We start from the raw sequence: 25,547 nt of genomic DNA, 5'->3' as shown, positions 1-25,547 counted from the left end.
ACTGCCCTCAACAGGAGTAGGACACTAGATGGAAGGAAAACGTTCTGGCCACACCTTAGGGGCAGTCCCAGAGGGTATATCCTCTCTCTCTCTGCTACAGGATGTCAGTTATGTCACAAAGCAGTGTGAGAGAATTTAACCCAACCCAACTCAAAAACAGAGGGGCGGGTACTGCGTCTGTCAATGAGCTTAAGAGAAAAGGATTTTACGGTAAGATTTTACAAAAATCCATTTTTCTCTGTCGCTCATTGACAGACGCAGTCCTCTTGATTAATAACACATTGGGACGTCCCAAAGCAGTGCCACAAATGAGGGGTGGGATAACAGAAATCAAAATCCAATCTAGAAGGCCCAACCGGTGCCGACTAGAAGTCTTAAAGGCTCATCAGTCAAAAGGATGAGACTCCCAACAGGAAAACCCTCGAGGTAGACCAACGGTCTCCTCAAATTGCGGCCTGCAGAACCTTGCGGCCAAAAGAGGCATCCGATGATGCCATCACATCAACTTTATAAAATTTTGTAAAGGTATGAACCGTCGATCAAGTAGTCGCCTTGAAAACCTGGACCACCGACGCCTGATAGCGGAAGGCCCAGGAAACACTAAGCGCCCGAGTAGAGTGCGCCTTAACAGGGAACGGGGGAACCCGCCCCTTAATAGAATAAGCCTGTACCACCGTCTGTCTGATCCATCTAGAAATGGTCGCGGCAGAAACAGGCAACCCCTTTCTAGGGCCATCCGTGATCACAAAAAGTGAATCCGTTTTACGAAACTAGTTCGTAGTAGTCAAGTGTACCCTGATTGTCCGAACCACATCCAAGGAGTGTAATGCAAACTCCCAAGGATGGCTAGGCTTAGGACACAGGGAAGGTAACACAATATTCTCATTCAGATGAAACTCTGAAACCACTTTAGGAAGGAAGGATGAATTCGGACGAAGAACCACCTTATCCCTATGAACCACCAGATATGGGGAACGACAAGATAATGCAGCCAGTTCTGACACCCTGCGTGCAGAAGTAATGGCCACCAAGAAGGCCACCTTCTGGGATAACGTAAGCAAGGGAATCTCCCTGATATCTTCAAAGGGAGGTTTCTGAAGAACCGACAACACTGAAAGAAGATTGCTAACGCTGAAACCTGACCCTTGATAGTGCTCAAGGACAGTTTCTGCTCAACCCCCTGTTGCCGAAAGGCCAAGATTCGGGTCACCGAATAAGTACATGGAGGAAATCCAAGAGATTCACACCACGCAATATAAGACTTCCATGTGCTGGAAGTCGCTTTCCTTGCTTTAATTAGAGTAGGAATAACTGAAGCTGACAATCCCTTGTCCTTCAGTACCTGGGTCTCAATGGCCAGGCCATTAAGCCAGCGATTGTAAAGCAAGATGGAAGATCGGTCCCTGAGACCGCAGATCCTCCCTGAGAGGAAGTCTCCAAGGAGCGTCCGCGACTAGCCTCACCAAGTCGGCGTACCAGGCTCGACGAGGTCAGTCCGGAGTTACCAGGATAACTGGAATTCCCTCCACCTCTATCCTGCGAAGAAGTTCCCGCAGTAACTTGAGAGGATGGAAGGCATACCGTAGCTGATACTGCCCCCATGGGGCGATCAGCACGTCTGCTGCGTCCGCTAGAGTATCGCGGGCGCGAGCTACAAACCTCCGCACTTTCCTGTTGAGCCGAGACGCCAACAGATCCACATCCGGGGTGCCCCAATGAAGGGACAGCTAGTGAAATACCTCTGGATGAAGAGGCCATACCCCTTGATGCAGAATCTGACGGCTGAGATAATCTGCCTGCCGATTTCCCACCCCCGGAGTGAATACTGCGGAGAGAGCCGGAACAAACCGTTCCGTCCAACGAAAGATGCTGGTCATTTCAATGGCCACCAGGACACTCTTAGGTGTCCCTTTGGTGATTGACATTGCCCGATTGGATCCGAACCGGGCTGCCCTGGAGCTGCTCGGTCCAGTAAATCAGACAAAGTCTGATCGCTCTCAGTTCCTATACCTTTATTGGTAACCTGGATACTATCGGAAGGAATGACTTCCCCTGGTAGAGCATCGGAGACCAAAGCCACCAGACCAGAGACTCCCTGGTCCGCTCGCTCAACCAGATCCGATTGTCCAGAGAATCGAGATTCTGATTCCATTTGAGAAGAATCTCCTCTTGGAGAATTCGGGTATGAGAGTGGGCGAAAGATACTGCCTCTAAGGAGGCCACCATCAGTTACAGCCAGTTGACGGACAGCAACATCCGAATCGTTGACTGAACCTTCTGGAGTTTCTCCGCAAGGAGAAACACCTTGCCAAGGATCTATCCAAAATTAGGCCCAGATAGTTCAGTCTCCTGGTGGGAACCAGGGATGATCTTTGGGAAAAGCTAAGAAAACGCTGATGTCCTGCGAAGATGGGGATATGAAGATAGGCATCCTAAATGTCTATGGACGCCAGGAAATCCACCTGATGCAGGGAGGCCACCACTGTTCGGATGGACTCCATCTTTCCCAAGTCCAGAATTTGGACGCACCTTGCCCTCTTTCCTGGGCATTGTAAACAGGTTCGAATAGAACCCCTGAAAACGTACTATCCAAGGAACGGGAACTACCGCTCCCTGTAGCATACGAATGTTGGGAGGGAAGAATCGCACCGGTAGAAGTGATCGAATACTCAATCTTGTATCCCGACCGTGTGACCTCTTGAACCCCTTTGTCCGGGATTCAGGAAAACCATGGATCTGGAAACCGGTGAAGACGTCCCCCCACCCCAGAGATGGGTGGGGGTGCATCAGGCTGTCTTAGCAAGAGAGTGCTCTTGCCCCCCAGTGAGATCCTTTATAATCTTGAAATTAAACCAATAGCAACCACTGGCCTAAAGGTTGACCCTATCAGGGAAAAAATTAAGCGGGATTCCGCTTTCACTCTTCGATCCACCGGATCCCTAAAGGACGGAGCGTGCTCCAACGGGATAACAGTGGCTTTATCTGGAAATCGGTGAGTCCACCACTGGTGGTACCGTCCATTTTTTAAAGAGGGATTCCTCAAACGGATAGCGCCTAGCCATGCGTTTGGAAATAGCAGGGGTACGTTTCAGACGACCCCATTTGGGAAAAGGAAAATCCTTCGCCATCTTGGTAGGCTAACTAGTACCAAAAAGGAATTTCAGTCTCAGCTACCTCTGCCGGTGTAACCTCAAGACTTAAGGTTTCCCGGACAGACACAACTAGTGCATCCACCAACGCTTCTTCTTGTGCTATGGCGGAGGCGAAAACGTCCTCCTCACTGTCTGAGGAGACCGTACCTGAGACAGCAGCCCCAGAAGAGGGGAACTGCAACTGCAGTGACCAGCTCAGAATCTGTATCTGAAATAGGGGTAGGCGGGGGTCGCTTTCTTGACCACCGTCCCTGACAAGCCACCTCCACGCGGGATACCAAAGACTCCAAAACTGCTGATAATGCATCAATCCAAGTGGGGTACTGGAGGGTCCTGCGGCCACCTCGAGGGGATCAGGTGGGGATACATGTGTGGCAGGGTCCATGATTATACAAGACACTTTGCCAGCAACCAAAAAAATAATTGCAAAGAAAAAAACTTTTTTTTTTTTCTGTAATCCCCCAGCGCAATAGCGCCCCTCAGTGTTACCTGCTTGGACCCCACAGAGAGAGAGAGACCCCAAGGCTCATCCACCTGATGCACAGAAGTTTCTATCAACCTGCTCCCAGCACTGTCTGTTACAGACAGGAAGTCTTTGGCTCCTTTTCCCGGGTAAAGGAGGCGGCTCCGCCCCTTTACATGCCCTCCGGCGCCTCCCAATTACTCCTCAAGGTGTTTGGTCATCTCAAACATGGCCGCCCCCATGCTGGAGACACGAGGCTACGCCAAGATGGCAGCCCCGCGCGACCTGCGGGAAAATGGCGGCGGCCTGTGGAGGATGGCAGCGGCTTGTGGCAAGATAGCGGCGGCCTGCGGGAGGTAGTCACCGGCCTGTGCGGCCTGCGGGAGGTGTACGGCCTGTAGGAGGATGGCGGCCTGCGGATGGCGGTAGTTCAGGCACAGGCATCGGCCTGTATTGCAACCTTATCAGGTAGGATGCTATAACCCTTATACATGGCCATCATCACAGTAATGCCCCACTGACTTCAGTCATGGTCCCTTAACAGTGCAAACTCATACAGTGACTTTAGATAGTCAGCTCCCAAACCAAGCCTCCTGGTTTCTTATTCACAAAATCACACTCAATTGGGGGATCTGTGACACCTGTTATAGGATAGAGGGGGGACCCAGAAACATGAGCGTCCGACCATCCCAGAGAGGGGCCCGCGTCCACCAACAAACCCGACAGGGGGAGAGGGGGAACATTTTACTCACCATACCGGAACCAGGCGGGCGCCAACTTCTGACAGAACCCCTCTCCACCGAGGTGGGGGGCTGTCGACCAATGTGGACGCCGTGACTCAGTTTCCAACTGGTCATCGGCGTCCAGGCGAGACGTTTAACTCGCAGGGTCAGTCCCCGTCTAGTGGGACTATGTCGCGGCCGACCCAGCGCGGAGCTAGGGCCTGCACGCGCTCGCAGGCTGACTGGGGTGACCACTGGATCTCAACATCCAGCCCGTCGCCCAGTTTCAGCGTACTTGCTTGAAGATCTCACAGGAACAACTGGAGAAAAAAAGCTGCCCAATAAAAAGTTTTTCTAAAAAATCCTGCCAGGACCAAAGATCCCAGCAAGGAACTTAGGTCCTTACTCCTAACTAGACAGAAAAAAACTGACTTCCTGTAGCAGAGAGAGAGAGGATATACCCTCTGGGACTGCCCCTAAGGTGTGGCCAGAACGTTTTCCTTCCGTCTAGTGTCCTACTCCTGTAGAGGGCAGTATAACCCAATGTGTTATTAATCAAGAGGACTGCGTCTGTCAATGAGCGACAGAGAAAAGTCTTTTAGGAGAGTTTCCAAAACGTCCTGTGTGCATGAGGCCTTACCTTGGAATTCATAAAGGCTGGAAGATTTTATCAAAGTGTCTCTCATGCATTCTAAAAGTAAAGAATATGCCAAATTCAATTACTTGTCTAGAATTTGTACTCTAATCTGTCTGAGATAGTTTCTCTCTCTACATGCCAAAGAGTTGGTTTTAAATTAGCTCCACTTTTACATTTGGCACATTCAACGGCGACACAAAGTAACAGTGGTGCCTCTTAGAACTAACTGAATTTGGGGCACGAGTTGCTGTCAGAACCAAAAGTGTTGCAAATACTTCATGATTTTGGCACAATACATTAACAAGAGCGATTAACGCCAGAACGGTGGTACAGCTGCTTTATTGAATCCCCCCCCCCTACAATATACAGTCAATTGTTGAATTGAAGAATTTTTCAAATCCAAAGAATGGTCAACCATGTATAATTACGTAACTACTGGTTACATAAGCAGTAAAATATCTCTGTACATTATGAAGGGTTAAACTTACATTTAAAGTCATAAGGTGCTGATAGCGAATGGCACTCATGTTCTTCAGCATGTGTCCTTCATCAAACACTGCAAAATTTAACTTCAAGCGTCGGAACAAACTGCGATCCTCAGAGTTGCTAATTGCACAGTTGTATCTGCCATATGTATGAAAGAAATTATCAGTAATATAAAATATCTCAAGGAGTATTATGCTATGAAACCATAAATAATTTTCCGTGCAATATAAACAATAAAGAATTACTGGTCTTCTGCCAATACTCAAAGACTGAAGCGCAAGACGGTTTTTTTTTTTTCTTATTGTGATTATGCATTGTTTTTCATTATTGTGGATTTGCAATTCCCAATGATCCCACAAGATGTCATCAGTCTGCTTTTACAGTAACTAAACTTTAAACACTTTACACTCCAGCAACTTAAAACACTTCTCTCTCAGGTTCTGGGGATGTGTAAAGTTTGACTATATTTTATTGTTTGCATCTCTTATCTATGGTTTTAGGGCTGATAAGGATTTATAGTTGCAACACATTTGGATATAAGTATGCTTATATTTGGCTGCACTGCGATCACAATTTTTATGCAAAATCGCAACTTGGTAAATGGAAAAATCAATGTTTTCCTTTCAATTAATAGATTTTATTTTTTTACCTTTTACAATATTGCTGCATACAAACATGCGCACAATGTAGTACCAAGAAGGAGTTTTGATCTGAGCAGAACTAAACTGTTGCAGCAAGAACATTGCACAGCTCTGCATAACTGACAAAATTTCATATAGAAAAAAAAGCGTGATTTCTGGGGACCTGTGACCTAATGGAAAATAGGGCATATTTTTTTATTTCATTTTTTCAATTTAGTTGTATGCACTACACTTGCATTGTGAAAGTCTATGTAGCCTTATCCACTTTAGTGAACAGTATATGAAGATTTCTCATTTGTTTTCTATGTCGGAAGCCACTGTATAAACATAGTAAAGCTACCCCTTCTAATTAAATGTGTCATATATTCAAATCAACACATTATGTCAAATTTCTGATAGAAGATCACATGTAGAACCCAATACATTTTAATTATAATAATCTTCCTCAGGGGTAGAGCAGTACAAATGTTTTGTATTACATGTGAGCAAATACGTACATATAGTGTCAAGCCTATATTTAAAAACAAATGGTCCAGAGGTGAACGCTGACCCGCCAAGTCACCTGGAGGGAGAACCAACAAGGATCACCAGAACTTCCCCAAAAGAGCAAACACAGCATCATGGGATCACCATCACAGTTAATCTGTAGTAAAGATATTACTAGTCAAGGAAAATTGGAAATAAAGAAGGAATGGACTATGTAGGCATAATTAAAATCTTTTTATACTTAATCTTTTATAGCAAAAAATATTATCAAATATAAAAACACATACACCATAAATTGTGAGCTAAAAAATTTGCTGACCACCTCGTGATCAATTAATCCTCTGTGAAAATTTAACTAAGCTATAGAAGATCATAACGTCCCAAAGACTGTCAAGTACCCCAATATAGTAGGTGATCTGAACAGGTGGTATCCTGGCGAAAGTGTTTGTGGGGTCAACAAAGCCAACTCTGGGTATGTCAATTCTGCTCGGTATTTGTTATACATCAGAGTAAGGAAGTGTATAAGCGCATGTTCAATTAATTTACTTACAAAAGTAGTAATATTGCATACGGTAGTGTCAGTAAAGCAGAGCAGTTTAGCGGATACGGAGATATCAGGGAGCCATGCAGGTCATAGAAGACAGATATAGGGGTGCAATTTACAGGCGGCAACAATCAGGGTCTGACAAGGATATCATAAAATTCAGCTCATGAAAAATGGGGGCAAAAACAAAAGTGTTGCGTTTATCATTTTGATCAGTGTATATTATAATCATCATTTGTTCGTCTGTATTTTTAGAATAGCGCGTTGTTGCGTAACACTAGTCGAGCAGAGACTGAACAAATAACGAGCAGAATTGACATACCCCGAGTTTGCTTTGTTAACCCCTACAACACTTTCGCCAGGATAGTACCTGTTCAGTTCACCTACTGTGTTACTATATTGGGGTAATTACCAGTCTAAGGCTAGGTTTCCACTAGTGCGGCTACGAAGTCGTGCTACTTCTAGCACGACTTCGTAGCAAAAGTAAACCGCGGCTTCAGTTAGACTTGTCCCTCATATATAGAGGGAAGTCGCGCTCAAAAGTAGTACACGATTTACTTTTGAGGTCGCGGCAACTGAAGCCGCGGCAGTGGAAACGTGCCCCATTGAAAACAATGGGGTTTGACTTGCTGTGCGACTTGACATGTGTCAAGTCGCACCGCAAGTCGCACTAGTGGAAACCGAGCCTTAGTGATATTATGAGCCTATATTGCTTAGTTCTATTTTCACGGAGGATGAAATGACCTCCAGATGGCCAGTGAAATTTATAGCTCACAATTTATGGTATATGTGTTTTTTTATATTGGTCTTTGTTAATATTGTTTGCTATAATAAAGATTATGTATAAAAAGTTTTTATTATGCCTACAAAGTCCATTCCTTCTTTATTTCAGATTTTTCTTTAAATACTAGGACGTGGCATCATTATTTTGTCCATTTATTACGCCCCAGATGGAAAGACTGGAGAATATCTAAATATGACTATACCTTTCTGCAGCAGCAAAAGTATAGGTGTTCAAATAAGTTATGGGGATGCCATGTCATATTATAATGGAGCACCTTAAAAATTAAGTCCAATTTAAAGAAAGGTTTAGGATTTGCAATATTTTTGAGGGATGTGGAACTTTACATTTATGAAGCACAACTGGACCAATTCATATCTTTAGTTCTCGCATCGAGCTGTAATCAGTAGAATTTGAAAGCATATCTCAAATAGGTTCAAACTGTGGTCTCTATAGGACCAACCACACCACAGAGTTAGCAGGGAGCGTACTGCTGGAACAATGTGGGACACCCCTTGAAATATTCTGACCAAATAGGGGGAAGCCTTCAGTGTCTGGAAAGGCACCACCAAGGCAGAAACCTGACCCAAGAACTAGTCCAGTCATGACTGAAGGAAGAAAGGGATTTGGCGTGGGGACACATTGGGTGCCTTCAGCTGTCACTGTGCTCTTGTTCGGCGTCCAATGTGTTCCTGCACCTTTGAGTCGTTGGATCCCTCCAGGCAAACATGCCCTTAATTTATACACTGCTATACATGTTCCCAACTTGGAGACTCTCAAATATAGAGTTAAGATCACAGTATACAGAGGAGCATTGGGGAGGCACTACAACTTCCACATATATTTGCAATTGGGCACAAATAAAACCCTCTGTTTTTAATGTGAAATGTTAGACAGGGTCAGTTTTTTTTTGCAGGTTAGCTGGTAAGTGTGCTATAATTTTTTTTTTTTTTTCGTTTGTGAAGGTGCAACAGAATATTTCCTTGAGATGAAGCTTTCCCTTTTTCACACAAAGCAAAGTATGCTTTCCATGTGCAGTGGTAAACCCTTTGTGAAGAGGGCTTTCTTGCCTCCAGCAAAGGGGCATTTGGATCTTGACTGCATCTTGCTACAAATTATTTTGTAAAGATAGGATAAAAATTACAGCCCTGGAACATTTGCTGCAAAAAAAAAAAAAAAAAAAAAAAAGCAAAAGGCAACTCCTTGTTTTCTATCCTGGCAGCTTCCTTTTAAATGTACCCACTATTGCTTAAGTGGGAATTACATCCTGAACCATATCTAAATACAGTGATTTTACCATATGGCATTAGCCTGTCAGCTGCATTATATTAGTGAATTCTCTTTTACAAAACAATGGAGAGAATCCGCTGCCTCTAAACAGTAGCCTCCTTCTCACAGTGCCCATGTGCTACCTTTTGGCAGGCTACTCTACAAATTCTTCTTTATGACACACATCACAGTTAAGATTGTATCAAAGACCTCACTGGCAAAGAACGAAAACAGAGAGGCTACGTACCTGCCCAAACACACAAACTGTATGCGCCTGCATGTTAATATATTAAAACCCCCTGTGCTTTAAGTACTAGCACTCTGGGTTTTCACTGTCAGAAAATGGTCTATAGAAATGCATGTAGTCCAAATCCAGTGGTGATCAGCGGATGTATGCCATCTCAAGCCCTAAGGTGTTGGATAACCAGGTGAACTTTGCATTGTGCCATACAGGGAAATGGGTGGACAGACCTACAGAAGTGAAATAGGTGCGGTTCTGTAGAGAAAGGCTAAGTATAACAAACATGTGTACTTATCCTTCTAGAATACTCACGTTGTGACAATTACATTAAATTCTATAACTTTATTAAGTATGTCATAGCGTAAGTGCCTTCGGTCTTCCTGAGAACCTGAAACGAGAGAAGTATATTTGTGCTGGATATAAATATATAAAATCCTGCGAGCTACTTACTAAAATAGGTAAAAAATTAGTTGAGCTGCAGGCACGGATCACAATCCCATTTATGTGCTAAAATAACTAAATCATAATAATGCCACGCTGTAGTGCTCAATATAATGTCAATAATTATCATAAAAACTAAAAAATATTTTTTTTACATTAAAAAAAAACTATTAAATCACAAATATTTTTACCATATCGTATAGAAAAAATATTTGTGATTATTAGTTTGGTTTTTTTGTGACACTTGACACATAAAATTATTTATTAATATTCTTTTAGTAAATTCTCTTTTTTTTACATTTTTTAGGATACTCATGGACAATTTTTTTATATTGCGAACTACAGCGCGGCATTATTGTGAATATTTTTGCTTGAAAGACATATACATGTTTAAATGCAGTAGGAAAAAACTGTGTTCTTACCATAGTATAGTAAGATATTCATGTCTGGACACCACTGATTGAATTCTCGTATCCAGTTATCTGTGGAATCATATCAAGATTTAAAAAATCCAAAACTAAATAACATCTGTTATATTATTCGAGCTAAATAAATATTATAGACATGCAGAAATCATGTTTACTAAAGCTGGCCACAAATGGGTTGTTTATTTCGTTCAGCAAGTGAACTGAAGAAACTGATTCCTCCATCAACACAAGGTGGGTGGAAGAATCCCCCAGCTGAGGCACTGTATTCTGACAGCAGGACTCCTTCACTGTCAAAACGCACTAACAAGCAACTGTAGCTGCTGATTGGGAATTTTGGAAAATTTGTGTCATTCAACAGAAGTCGACCCAACGATGGACTTCCGTCAAACAGCGACTGCTACACATGGATTGAAATTCAGCTGATCCCTGCTGAACCCAGCAGAAATGTAATCCATCCATGGCCAGCTTTACCAGAAAGTCATCTTGTTTTGCATATATTTGCATATACCCCCCCCCCCCAATAAAGACTTCTACAGGTATATTATAATTGGTATAAACCACTAACCTAAAGTTGAAGCTGGTACTACCACAAGGTGTGGGCCCTTATTTCCCAACTCGTAAAGATGCGCAAGGAATGCTATAGCTTGAACAGTTTTGCCCAAACCCTGTGAAAAAACACAAAAGAAATTTTTTTCATAATGCTCGATGTTGTCCATGGAAGCGAAGAACTTTTCCAACACACACTTTAATTCTACCAGTATCTCACTGGATATATTGTGATTTGCATAGGCAATGGACAGAGATTTGCTGTCAGCAAGAAAATGACCCCAACAGAGCCAAATCTAAACTTGCAGCTGAAATTCCACAGTGATAAATCAAAAGATTAATATTTATGCAACCAATAATGTCTGTTTTGTTTAACTACTGGGTAACAATATATTTTAATATATGTAAACTCAAACTGTAAAAAAATCGCAATTCTCAAAGTCCAAAGGGGTGAATACTTAAGACACATTTTGTTTTTCTCTGGGTTACATTTTTTTTCTTTCTTAACATGGTTTGAAATGGTAATTCAGGAAGTATAGTAAAAGATGCAAGTACAGAACAACTCACCATCTCATCTGCCAAAATTCCATTGACATTATGTTTGTGAAGCAAAGCTAGCCAATTCAAACCAATCTTCTGGTAAGGCTTGAGCTCTAGACTTTAAAAATAAAAGCACTGTCAACAAACACTTGTGATGGCAGGAACTAGAGGGTGTTTAAGACAAAAGATGATTATTCAGAAAAAGTAGTAATGCATGCCAATAGGAGGCTAAAAATAATAAAAAGTTGAAGTAAATTTAAGAGTACATTAACTTGCTTTGACATTAATTATCCACTTCTTAGCTGTGTAATTTCTCAGATTTACAACCAACTGCCACAACTGTAAGCAGAGATAACCAGAAGGATCACAGTAAGTAGCGGCACACAGGCTTATACCTCAGACACTGACAACACAATCACTCAAGCTACCCCTACACAACATTGGGGTTTCACTCCTGTTGACATTATACAATGCCTTAAAAAAAGTATCCATACCCCTTGAAATGTTCCACATTTTGTCATGTTACAACCAAAAACATAAATGTATTTTATTAGGATTTTATGTGAGAGACCAACACAAAGTGGCACATAATTGTGAAGTGGAAGGAAAATGATAAATGGTTTTCACATTTTTTTACAAATTAACATCTGAAAAGTGTTGCGTGCATTTGAATTCAGCCCCCCAGTCAATACTTTGTAGAACCACCTTTTGCTGCAATTACAGCTGCAAGTCTTTTTGGGAATGTCTCTACCAGCTTTGCACATCTAGAGAGTGAATTTTTGTCTATTCTTCTTTTCAAAATAGCTCAACCTCTGTCAGATTGGATGGAGAGTGTATGAACAGCAATTTTCAAGTCTTGCCACAGATTCTCAATTGGATTTTGGTCTGAACTTTAACTGGGCAATTCTAAACACATGAATATGCTTTGATCTAAACCATTCCATTGTAGCTCTGGCTGTATGTTTAGGGTAGTTGTCCTGCTGGAAGGTAAAACTGCTCCCCAATCTCAAGTCTTTTGCAGACTAACGGGTTTTCTTCTAAGATTGCCCTGTATTTGGCTCCATCAATCTTCCCATCAATTCTGACCAGCTTTCCTGTCCCTGATGAAAAAAAGCATTAGCACAACATGATGCTGCCACCTTAATGTTTCATGATGGGGATGGTGTGCTCAGGTCAGGGTGATGTGCAGCGTTAGTTTTCCGCCACACCCCACCTGAGCTATGGATCTCTGTAGCTCCTCCAAAATTTTCATGGGCCTCTTGGCTGCTTCTCTGATTAATGCTCTCCTTGCCTGGCTTGTCAGTTTAGGTGGACGGCCATGTCTTGGTAGGTTTGCAGTTGTGCCATTCTCTTTCCTTTTTCAGATGATGGATTGAACAGTTTAAAACTTGGGATATTTTTTTATAACCTAACCCTGTTTTAAACTTCGCTACAACGAAACCCCTGACCCGTCTGGCCTTCATGATGCAGTTTGTTCACTAAGGTTCTCTAACAAACCTCTGAGGGCTTCACAGAACAGCAGTGAGATTAAATTACACAGGCGGACTCTATTTACTAATTAGGTGACTTCTGAAGGCAATTGGTTCCACTAGATTTTAGTTAGGGGTGTCAGAGTAAAGGGGGCTGAATACAAATGCACGCCACACTTTTCTGATATTTGTAAAAAATGTATAATTTTCCCTCCACTTCATACTTATGTGCCACTTTGTGTTGATCCATAACATAAAATCCCAATAAAATACATTTACATTTTTGGTTGTAATGACAAAATGTGGAAAATTTCAAGGGGCATGAATACTTTAAGGCACTGTATACATTTTCCCTATTCGCACAACAGCAACAGGTGGAATCAAACCACCTTAGACTGAGTTAACAGTGTCTACAGTGGGAGCATAAAGAGCTTGTCACTGCAGTTGGATCCAGATGGATGATAAAATAGGTTTTTTAGATTATCTGTAAAATCCATGAACATTACAGGACACAGGATGGTATTTCAGAGATGCAGGGTTATGCTGCCTTTAGGAGATTTGGATATTGGCAAGACAGAAATCCTATCCTTTTCCAATAAAACATTACAGGACACAGAATGGTATTCAAAGACACGGGAATAAACCTAAGCAATATTACTGAGGGGTGTGAAACACAGCAAACAAAAAATCAACAGGCCCACATAAAGTTATGGAAAGGGCTCAGTAAAGCTTGCAAAGTCCCGTGAAGAACCTTATGACCAAAACTGGCATCAGTTGAAGCCTGAACATCTACTCTCTAAAACTTAGCAAATATGTGAACAGATGAAAACGTAGCAACCTTGCATATCTGAGAAATGGATGGCTAATGCTGAAAAGCCTAAGAAGTACTAACCAATTTAGTGGAGGTCTGCTTAGGACAGGGAAAGGCAGTACCGTGGACTTAAAGCCTAAGTTAACCTAAAAAAAAGAAGAAATACTATGCCCACCCTTTCAGTCCAACTCATCCATTCATAGAGGCCATTACTATAGCTTCTATAAATTAAACAGGATTTAAAGATGGAGGACAGGTGGATGACTGTAAAGTCGGCACCCATCATTCAAAGATCCTGCAGTATAATGGAAGGGTTCCTTACAAGTAAGGCCACCAACTCAAACACTTTATGCTGAGGTGATGGCAAGAAGAAAGGCAACCTAATGAGTGAGAGAAGAAAAGGGAACATCCACATTAGGCTCAACAGGTGTTTTCAGGAGAGTCAACAGAACAATGAAATCCCATGGGATCACAAGTACAGAGGGAACAATGTGAGCAACACCCTGTACAAGGGCTTTTTACTGAGTGAGAAGCAAGCAGTATCTGAAAGAAAATCAACAGGAAAAAGAACTGACATTTGATGGTACTCAAGGCCAAATGTCTTTTCTGAAACAACTGGGGAAAAGTCAGGAATAATCCCAGAGTACTTTAGAAAATGGAAATATCTTGTTTTGCACCACAAAAAATGTGCTAAGTGCAATTGTAGACCTGTCAAGAGGTCTACTTCCCAGCCTTTAACAGTGTAGGATTAACTGAAGCTGAAATGCCACCATTTTTCAGGACTCAAGCTTCAACAGCCAGGCTGTTAAAGCCAACAACCATTAAAGCAGGGTGGTAAACTGGTCTTTGGGACACAAGAGGTCCGACAAGGTCTAAGTACCACATCTGCCTGTTTGGCCAGTTGGTGCGATATGAATCACCAGAATGCCCTCCATCTCAACCCTGCGGAGCCAACGAGGAAGGACCCACAGATGGGGGGATGCGTATAGATCACCAATGTGTCCAGTGTGAAGGGTAGGAGATACAATGGACATGGAAACAAGTCATACAAGCTTGTTGTCGAATCTGGAAGCCAGGGGGTCCCACTTTTGTTGTCCCCTAGCTGCAACAGAGATAGGTGAAGAGACCCTTCTCTGGAGTCCAGAGGTTTATTACTGAGGAATTCAGCCTTCCAATATACTGCTTGGAATGCACATGGCAGACAGGGCTTGTACAAGGTGGTATCAAAATTTTTGAGACTCACCAACAGATGGCAGCACACGCAGTCACAGGGAGCACCGACCTTCATTAGTCAGTGTGTAAATCAGGAGCTGTGCAACTGGCGCTATTCTGACCATGTGTGTTACATCAGCTAAACTGGCAAAATTTGCCACAGAGACGTTTGACAAGTTTACAGCAATGCTGGAACGAGTCATTCAATGTGTTGAGTGGCATGCAAGCTTTAAGAGCAGATCATCACTGGAAGATGGCGAGAGATCAGGAAGACCTTCAACAAGCTCAACTCCCAACAATGTTAAAACCATTCAGTAACTTGTGCACGATGATCGAAGAACAATCGTACAACTCAAAACACCTCGAACGACTCATTGCAGTATCCCTAAAAAACTTGTCAAGTCAGGTCAAAAGTCTCTGTGGCAGATTTGCCCAGTTTAAGAAAGAATTTCACGTTTGCTCTTTGTTCTAACTTGCTGTCTATGATTAAATAGCAGATGTGGTAACGCACATGGTCAGAATAGCATCAGTTGCACAGCTGCCAATGTACACAGGACAATGTCTTTTGGCACACTGACTTATGAAGGTCGGTGCTCCGTGTGACTGTGTGCAGCCTTGTGCTGCCATCTGTTGGCCGGTTACAAAAGTCTTGAAACTTTTTGATACCACCTCCTATATGTAGTTCCACTCAAGCCAGAATCTGACCCCTCTGAATGTTGAAACATCTAGTTCCTCCATGAATGTTGATGTAAGCCACCGCTGTGTTGTCTGAGGTTCAGTGCTGAGGGTGTACTGGGTCACTGAGCAGAAGAATGCTGATCAGAGCAAAAGCTTTCTCTGGCGACTAAGTCCCTAGAATTAAGACAGAGTCCAGTTCTGTCACGAGAAACCTTCCAGCAGAAGGGCAAAAAGGACTTCCTTGATTTTAAAGTTGGATATGTGTTCTGCCAAGCAAGAGCAAGCCAGGTCCTGGGCTGCAGATGAATGTCTTGTCCCATACAGCTATAAGTTGTAACGACATGGAGTGAAATTGGGTGTCAGGGACTGCCTCTTGAAGTGGGGTACTATTAAAGGGGAAATCCAAGAAAGAAGGTACTTTATTGTGAATGGGCGAGAGAAGTTATTAACAATCCATTGCCAAACACATCTAGAGGGTTGTTGAGGATGCTAAATAGGTTATTTTTTTTTTTCCCCCGGAAACGGACTGTGACAGCACAGTGAAGCGCGTATCACTTACTTTCCCATTCCCGTTTCTTCAGCCATTCACAAAAAGCCTTGTATAATTTTCACTGAATACAAGGCTTTCTGTAAATATGTGAGGATATTCCGTGGTTTACCTACCCCTCATCTCCTCTCAAAGAAAGCTTGTATTCAGTGAAAAGAATACAAAGCTTTTGTGAATGGCTGGATAAACTTGTCCAGAACTGTACAATTGTCTTATCAGGCTTTAATACCCTTAATTCTCGGTCTGAAAATGTATGGACGGTGCTGATTGGCCCTGTGCTGATCACATGTACCCTCCTAAGAAAAAAAAATCTTCCATCAAGATGTGACATCCCGCCCACAGTTTTCTTTTTTAGTTACTGGGCATGGAGGTGGGAGAGAGGGACTGGGCTGTCATTTAGGATCTGTATACACGCTCCCACATATATGATGTTAATAACATGTAACCTGAATAGCTCAGCTAAAACCAGGAAGTGTTCTCTGAGCAAGAGAGACCAAACTGAGCATGTGCAGCTGAACCACACTTACTGTGCTTATCTGGACTTGTCAAGAGGGAACGTGCAGGAGGGGGAGGATCTGTGCATACAGGGTCACACATCCTTTTTACACAATACAGAGGATTAAGCATTTAAGTTACACAGTGAGTATAACGAGGCAGGCTATTCTGCATCTTTAGACATATTTTACTGTTGTGGGTTTAGTAACACTTTAACTGGTATTTTTTTGCAAAGATTTTCTGCAGACCAACATACATGGCTGTAAACATAACCGCGATAGCAGGTTGCATGCAGGTCCTGCAAAAGAAAAGGGCTTTGGGTATCTAAGTTCCCCTCCCCACTTAAGACAAGCAATGGCTAGATCTACAGAAGGGGGGGGGGGGGGGGTGGTGGTCCATTATGATAGGAACACCTCCTGCACAGGGTATTGTTGGGAAAAAAATGGCACAAAGACCTTGTTCAGCTTAAGTAAATTACTAAATAAAACATGCCATAATAGTGAACAGGAAAATATATATACTCTTTTCTTCAGACCAGGGGGCAGAACACAGACAAGCAACTGTAGGCAAAACTGACACTGGTCATTCCAGGTCTAGACACGTGCAAACATTTTTTTCAACCAGTGGGTTAAACAAAAAAAAAAAAAAAAAAACAGATTTCCCTATCCACACATTTGAGGTGAAGGGGGGAATCACTCCCACTGTGGTATTGTATTCCGACACTGGGGAACCTTCCCTGCCGTCAGTATATGATGATTAGTGGTATTGTATTCGGACACTGGGGAACCTTCCCTGCCGTCAGTATACGATGATTAGTGGTATTGTATTCGGACACTGGGGAACCTTCCCTGCCGTCAGTATACAATGATTAGTGGTATTGTATTCGGACACTGGGGAACCTTCCCTGCCGTCAGTATACGATGATTAGTGGTATTGTATTCGGACACTGGGGAACCTTCCCTGCCGTCAGTATACGATTAGTGGTATTGTATTCGGAACACTGGGGAACCTTCCCTGCCGTCAGTATACGATGATTAGTGGTGCAGTCTATAGCCGGCAGCACTGATTGTTTGGAAAAAACCCGATAAGCTGGTTGTATACAAGTCAATCGATCGATAGACTTGTGTACATCCAGGCTGCCCATACGTGGATCGAAATTCGGCCTGACGTACCAGCCAAACTTCGATTCATTTATGACCGGCTTAAGTGTTGCAATAGGGTCCACAATCTGTGGTTATATTATACACTTATTTTAGGACATCAGCATTGTAATTGCAAAACATACAATTCTTGTTTTGACAATCCAAAGTTTAATTCCTTGAATATGGCTTGCCATCTCTTTCACAACTTCCTAGATTCCGTTAATGTTTTTCAGCTTCCTCTATGTGGTTTACTTTTCAATGTCGAAGGACTATATAGCCCATGGTTATGGGCTATATAGTCCTTGAAAGATGCGATTACTGTACAGGCTGAAACTCTTCTCCCACCTCTGTAGTTCAGGAGGCAAGGTCTGAATTCTGTGTGCAGCAATGCCAATCAACAGGGCAACGTGAACATATGTCACAGAATTTAAGAAATTATGTGGGCATCTTCACAAACTTCAAAATCATTCAGAGTAAAAGGAGTAGGCTAGAAATAATTAAAAAACTAAGTGGAAATAAATTCTGTATAAGATTTTACATTTTGATCATAGATATGCTTTAGGCAAATTAGAAAATGTTCCCATTAACTCAAGACATACTTGCATTAAAATCCTCCCTGGATAAATCCGCGGATGGAGCTACCGCTGAAAAGGAGAAGTGCTGTGATTCAAACAAGGGACAGTGATCCAGGCACTCGTTATCAGGCTCTTTGGAGGGTACACTGCAGGCCCCTTTGAACAATTGGAGCTTCCAAGGTACATGGCACCTCTGCTCTTGTGCTTATGATCCTCCATACTGGGGATACGGAGTAGAAAATCTAATTAAGAGAGATGCACAAGACCTGCAGAAGCAGGAGGGGTACACTGCTGCACGAGAAACAGAACTGAAAGTACTGATATACGGAGTCGGCTGCACACATTCTGGAAAATGAAGCGAGCATGCGAAGAATGATCAATAAAGAGGATGCGTAGACACCTAATTTAAAATGGTGATACGCTCCATTTGCTGCTGGTCTGCAACAAAAAGGGTTGCAGCCAGTCAATCTTTGTTAACCCTTTGGGGGAAAAAGTAGAGGATAGGCATGCACCCACAGGTTCCCAATAAAACGAAAAGGCCCAGACATACCACTATTAAAGCCCCACCATACAAAAGGCAACAAGCAGGGTTCAGGGACTCCAAGCAGTCTTTGCCCTCCTGATGAGCAAACTCTTCCAGGAGTCTTCAGGGACAAAGTTGCATCAAAGTGTAAACCAAGAACCTGAACCTGTACAAGCACTCGGCAGCTTTCATGTGTGTTTCACCTAATGCCTCGTACACATGCATCAATTATTGGGCGTGAATTTTTGGCCAACGTCCGATCGGCCGATTTTCGGCTTGTTAGTATGATGCTTTCGACAACCGACTCCGACTTTTCGGCCGAATAAAATCTGGTGTGCAGGCTATAAAATTTTTGTTTGCCGTCAACACAACGGCCGATTTTCGGTCAGTCAGTACAGATTTCGGCAGACAAAAATCTGATGAGCAAGACTGGGCATGCTCAGAGAAGAAAAAACACACGGAAAGTAAACCAGCACATGACATCACTTCTGAAGTAGATTTTTGTTGGCCGAGAAAATTCGTGTGCAGTCTAGGCACATTCCAACCAACAAAACACAACTTGGACAAAAGACGGCCGATCGGTCGGTCGATAATCATTGCGTGTGTACGAGGCATTAGGCTCCATTCACACCAATGCATTTTTTCTGCTTTTTGCAGAAATGCAGGACACTATAACATGGGTTCCTATGGAACACGTTCACATCAATGCAGTTTTGTGCCTCTGCATTTTTGGAAAGGGTCAGGGACTTTTTTTAAACGCAAAACACTGCTTTTGTGGTTCAATAGACTTCAATAGAAAAGCAGCAGAAAAGCATGTAGTTTGTTTTTACCCGGATTTTGCCACGATTTGTGTTTTCAAATCTCATCAAAACAACAAATTTGCCTAAAAAAAACAAAAAAAAAAAAACGAAATGCAAAATGAGAATCGAACAATTGTAAAAACGCAAAAAGCACTACAGAAACGCTCAAGAGTAACATGCATGGATGTGAATAGAACCTAAGGTACCAAGAAGTGTGTGTGTGCCTTTTGCAGTGTTCAGTGTACGACGACTCATTACAGGTCCAACATGCTTCTTCCTCCCAGTGGGGCATAGGGACTGCCTCCAAGGTTATGCCAAAGAAAGCTTCCTAAAAGAGAAATCTTAAAAACGGTAACGATAAAAACGGTCTGCTTCTCTCAGAGTAGAGCAAAGGTAACAATCTCCTGAGGACCCCAGCAAAAAAGTAGGGATGCTGGATGTGGGAGGATCATACTGGGCTATCTTAAAGCTATTGTGCTAGTATCAAAATCTCCTGAAGGTGTCCGCATAACCCTGTGTCTCTGGATAGCATCCTGTGTCCTGTAATGCACAATTAACAAATCATTCAATACTGACGCATTAGTTCTGTATGCCCTAATCCCCTAAATGTGTCTGAATTCAAGTGGGGAAAAAAGTGAAAAATTATAATTTTACAGGAAACATCAAGCAAAGTTAAACAAACCTAATGAGTACCTTGAAAAAAAGCCATATTTTGGTATTGCATTCCATTCTTGTACTTTAAGCCCAATAACTGTATGCAGTGGGAGATTATATAATGGCATTGCTGCCTCTGACTACTGATCTCACAAAATTTGGTGATGCCACTGCTGTGCTGCTGTTCCCTGCTTCATTCTGTGGACATGCGATTTCTGTACCTCCCCTGCTGCTTATTAAATATACCCTTAACAGTCACCTGGGGTGTAGCTTTAAAATGACAAAATAGGTTGCCTTCACAAAGATGGCTGCCTCCACACAGATACAGTGCGAAACAAGGTATAGTAAGTCAGTAACAGGGATAAGATATTTTGCAGCGACCCAATAGGCCATACTGGTGACCAGTCTTTTGTTAATAAATTTTCTGTGGAAGCGGTGTATTAAAAAAGCAATCAGCTTTGGTTTGGAATTGGTGTGCCTAGGAATGCTTAGTTATGGATCAAGTGATAAAAAAACAAACATATCACATTAGCTGTACTCATCTCGCTTTGCAGATGAACAAAAGTGCTTACCACCACCTCACTTGCATTCTGAATTTAAGTTGGCTATCAATTTCCGGTTGGTCCCCACTTATGGCACTTTTCCACTGCAAGTACCGGCTCGGCTCTACTCGGCCCGGTTTGCTTTTCCACTGCGGTACCGCATGGTATAGTGTCGGAACGGTTCGGTACGGTATAGGTTTGCTTTTCCACTAAAGTAGTACTAAAGTTAAGTGGGTGGGATAACAACGGGGTGGGTGTGATTCTCTGACCAATCAGTGGCTAGTAGTGACTGCATGCAAAGGATTGTGGGATATGGTACCAGTTTGGTACCTGTTGGAACCACAATCGAGTAGGTACTGTTTTTTCAGAGCCGTACCGTACCGTAGCATTCGGTTCCATGCAGTGGAAAAGCAAACCTATACCGTACCGTACCGAACCGTTCCGACCCTATACCATGCGGTACCGCAGTGGAAAAGCACAAAAGCGTGCCGAGCCGGTACGGTTCTATGCAGTGGAAAAGCGCCATTAGTCAAGTAAAAACCTACACCTAACTTAAGGTGGTGGAATGTTACGGACATTGCTGAAATAAAAACCCTGACAAGTCTGGACATACCTCTTAGACAGCATAGATGGTTGCTTCACATTCCACCCGCTTTCACCTTCTTCAGTGATATGTGTCACCTGCTTCACCAATTTCTTGGAAATCTCCTCACATCTGTTCATAAGTTTTAAAACCACTTCCCTCTCCTTGATCAGTATTTTACAGTTCCAAACCAGGTCTAACGAAAGAGTATTCACTTTGTTAATTTTGTTAAGCTGCAAAAGAGAAAAAGAATAAATTGAAAAAAAAAATATATGTGATATAGCTGGTGTGCATGAAGTCACACAGTTGCATATCCTTGAAAAACAGGCAGCCTCTTCCTTTAAAACAACCAAGAATGCAAAAGTAGCATAAATTATTACCCTTCTGCACACAAGTCGATAAAAACATGCATGCTCTAACTTTTATAAACTGATAAGTTTGCCGTCTAGATCTGGGGTCTCCATACTTTCTAAACAAAGGGCCAGTTTACGGTCCTTCGGGCTTTAGGGGGGCCAGACTGTGGCCAGTGGGAGTAGAAAATGCCCTGTCATTGGGAAGAATAGTGCCTAATTGTTGGTGTTTGTGGGAGACATAGCGCCCTATTATTGGTGTCAGTGAGATGAATACTGCCCCATCATTGGTGTCAGTGGAATGAATGGTGCCCCATCATTGATGTAAGTGTGAAAAATAGTGCCCCATCACTGGTGTCAGTAGGAGGAATAGTGTCTCATCGATGGTAGTGGAAGGAATAGTACTCCATCATGGCTGTTAGTGGGAGAAAGAGTGCTTCAAGGGCCAGAAAGAGAAAGCAAAGGTCCGCATTCGGCCCCGGGCCACAGTTTGGAGACCACTGGTCTAGATGAAAGTTAATATGGGACTCAAAACTACTTCTGCTATCTAAAATTTGTTTTTTGAATCCTGAGCCACAATGAGCCTTCAAATTATTCCCAAATCAAGAGTCTTGAGAAATCAGTCTAAAATTACTTTCAGCCCTGGTTCACACTGCACATGATTCGCACGACATTCCTGTTCAAATCACATGCAATTCTGTGCGGTGCGATTTGAACCCATTAATTTTGACTGCACTGGAACTGGATGTAAATACCCATACATTCCGGTTCAGGCAAACGCAGTGCATTTTGTGACCTGCTTTTGGGGTGCCATTAACTTTTAATTGACACCCGCAGCAGATCGCATGAACACAGTGCGATTGCTATGCAGTACAAGAAACGCACAGGAATCGCTGTGTTTCCCACACCTCAGTGTGAATCAGGGCTCAAACTTCTCGGGTTATAGTCCTGCTGTTGCTACAGACTATCTGCTAAATAATTTTTGCTATTGCAGTGGCTGCATATCTTGGCTGGCATGAACTTTTTGAGTAAATTGAGAATACATCTTTTAGTGTGACCTCCTCATATCCTTATATGGTGTAGTGAAGGGAAGGTTTCATGAACTGCATCTTTAATACTTTTACGCAGCAATACAGTTTAAAACAGCCTTTTGCAGCCAGGGTACTGTGGCACCCTTGGGTACTGTGGCAAAAGTCCTAAATGTTCCCTCAAATTAGCCTACAAATTATTGATCATGCCTTTTTTGTCACATAAAGCCACAAGTTTTTATTGGGCAGAATCATAACCTTGGGCACCATCTGGGCCAGCCACCACCACCCTAACAACTAATGAGGTCATCAATTGATAAGGAGCACATCTAGTCCCTGCCCAGTGTCCTAGTTTATCCCCCTTGCCCATCCCTCTCCAGCAGCACTGGAATCACATTATAGTTGCCAGAGGGAGAGAAGCTAAGGGAGAAGAGGAATGCTGGAATACTAGTGTGCAAGTGTATATTTGCAATCTTAAAAAAAAAAAAAAAAATTATATATACACATCACTACTGGATGCAAATAACGGAATTTTTGTAAAATCTTACCTGTAAAATTCCTTTCTCTGAGTCCTCCGACAGTCGCCGCCTCTTCATATTCGTCACAATGGGGTATTAGACTTTGCTCCGAAGGAGTAGCTAGGCAACAGAATATGTCAACATTAAAGCTTTTAACATATCCCACCCTCAAGGGGTGGTCCCCTCAGTCAATACTCTCCTACTTCCTGCAACCATATTTCAGTTTCAGTGGAATAGCAGTAGAGTATATAACCAAAACCCCAAAAGAGGGGCGGGGGCGGCGACTGTCGGAGGACTCAGAGAAAGGAATTTTACAGGTAAGATTTTACAAATATTCCGTTTTCTCTTACGTCCTCCGACAGTCGCCGCCTCTTCATATTCGTCACAATGGGGACGTCCCAAAGCAGTGCAAACATGAGGGGTGGGAAACGCATCCGCGCTGTAAGGCAACACAGTCTCCGCATCAAAGAAAGGAACCTTACCAAAGGAAGGAAACCAGCTGGGCAATAGGAAAAAAACTTGCTCAACAGGAGCAACAACCCAGGAAAAAAATAACCAGGGGATAAAAAAAAAAAAAAAAAAACTTATCCCAACAGCCAGGGATCCCAACAGGTGACCCTAGGGAACAGCCGCACTAAGAACCTTGCGGCCAAAGGAAGCATCCGCCGATGCCTGAACATCTACCTTGTAGAATTTTGTGAAAGTGTGTACGGTCGACCAGGTCGCCGCCTTACACACCTGGGCTACAGAAGCCCCATGACGACAGGCCCAAGACGTACTCCGAGATCTAGTAGAGTGCGCCTTCACAGGCATAGGGGGAACTTTCCCCTGCAAGACATATGCCTGTTCAACGGTCTGCCTGATCCATTTGGCGATGGTAGAGGCCGACGCCGCCATGCCCTTCCGAGGACCCTCTGGAAGAACAAACAAAGAATCCGTCTTTCGAAAAGACTCAGTCGATTTAAGGTAAACCTTAATCGCCCGAACAACATCCAAAGAATGTAGTCTCACCTCTTTCGGATGTTTAGGCTTCGCGCACAGCGAAGGCAAGACAATATCCTCATTGAGATGGAATTCCGAAACTCGCTTCGGAAGAAAGGAAGGATTAGGTCGCAAGACCACCTTACCCAAGTGAATAACCAGATACGGAGACTTGCAGGACAAAGCCGCCAGCTCCGACACTCTGTGAGCCGAAGTGATCGCAACCAAAAAGGCGACCTTTTTGGACAACATAGACAACGAGATGTTGATCTGTTCAAAAGGAGCACGTTGTAACACAGATAGAACGAGATTCAAGTCCCAAGGAGGCAGAGGTTCCCTCCTAGGAGGAACCAGATGCCGCACACCCTGAACAAAAGTGCCAACCAAGGAGTTGGAAGCCACGGGACGTTGAAAAAGAACGGCCAGCGCAGACACCCGACCCTTTATCGTAGCCAGCGCCAAACGCTGATCGACACCTGTTTGAAGGAAGGACAATACTCGAGAAACAGAGTACGTGCGGGGTGAAAACCCCCTGGACTCACACCAGGCAAAATAGGCCTTCCAAGTACGGTAGTAAACCTTCCCCGAGGAAGACTTCCTCGCGTTGATCAAGGACGAAAAGACTTGGCCCCCGACACCATCGGGGACTGGAACCACCACAGAAGGTCCCTTCTGGTGCGATGGCCCAACGAGATTTGAAGATCCAGAGATTGAGGTCGCCCATCCCACCTGGACAGGATCTCCGATTGGAGACCCCGCGTGTGAAACTGGGCGAAGGGAATCGCCTCGAAGGCCGAGACCATCAATCCCAGACATGTCATGCACGTCCGCAGAGACGAGTGCGGAACGTCCCTGAGGGACCTGACTTCCTCCTGAAGAGTCCTGAGTTTGTCTTCCGGCAGGAAGACCTTTGCCTGAACCGAGTCCAGGATCATTCCCAGGTAGGGAAGACGAACCGACGGACTCAGCGTCTACTTTGGAAAATTTATCGTCCAACCAAACTCCTGCAGAGTTTGCATCGTGACAGGTCCTTTTCCAGACCCTGGCTGGTCGCAGACCGAACCAGGATGTCGTCCAGATACCTCAGGACAGAGATGCCCTGGGCCCTCAGCAATGCCAGAACCGGTGCAAGCACCTTGGTGAAAACCCGTGGAGCAGAGGCGAGACCAAAAGGTAACGCCACGAACTGGTAATGATCCTCCGCAATGGCGAATCGAAGGTACCTCTGGTGACCCTCGAAAATCGGGATGTGAAGATACGCA

The 25,547-nt window shown here is 43.5% G+C and overlaps 1 protein-coding gene across 1 annotated transcript in view; it reads right to left on the bottom strand.

The window, feature by feature from the left end:
• The window catches only part of SMARCAD1 (SNF2 related chromatin remodeling ATPase with DExD box 1), a 261,584-nt gene that overhangs the window by 70,136 nt on the left and 165,901 nt on the right, over positions 1-25,547 (bottom strand). Inside the window, exons 10-15 of the mRNA XM_082268551.1 lie at positions 21,439-21,641; positions 11,405-11,495; positions 10,857-10,956; positions 10,286-10,345; positions 9,735-9,810; positions 5,463-5,598 (exon numbers count right to left, since the gene is read on the bottom strand). Of these exons, the coding sequence (XP_082124677.1) occupies positions 5,463-5,598; positions 9,735-9,810; positions 10,286-10,345; positions 10,857-10,956; positions 11,405-11,495; positions 21,439-21,641 (666 nt within the window). The remainder of the gene's footprint in view (positions 1-5,462; positions 5,599-9,734; positions 9,811-10,285; positions 10,346-10,856; positions 10,957-11,404; positions 11,496-21,438; positions 21,642-25,547) is intronic.

This window comes from Pelophylax lessonae (assembly GCF_965119305.1).
Source record: "Pelophylax lessonae genome assembly, chromosome: 1".
NCBI lineage: Eukaryota > Metazoa > Chordata > Amphibia > Anura > Ranidae > Pelophylax > Pelophylax lessonae.
The sequence above is the reverse complement of the archived record's forward strand: the minus strand, read 5'-3'. Positions and strand labels throughout refer to the sequence as shown.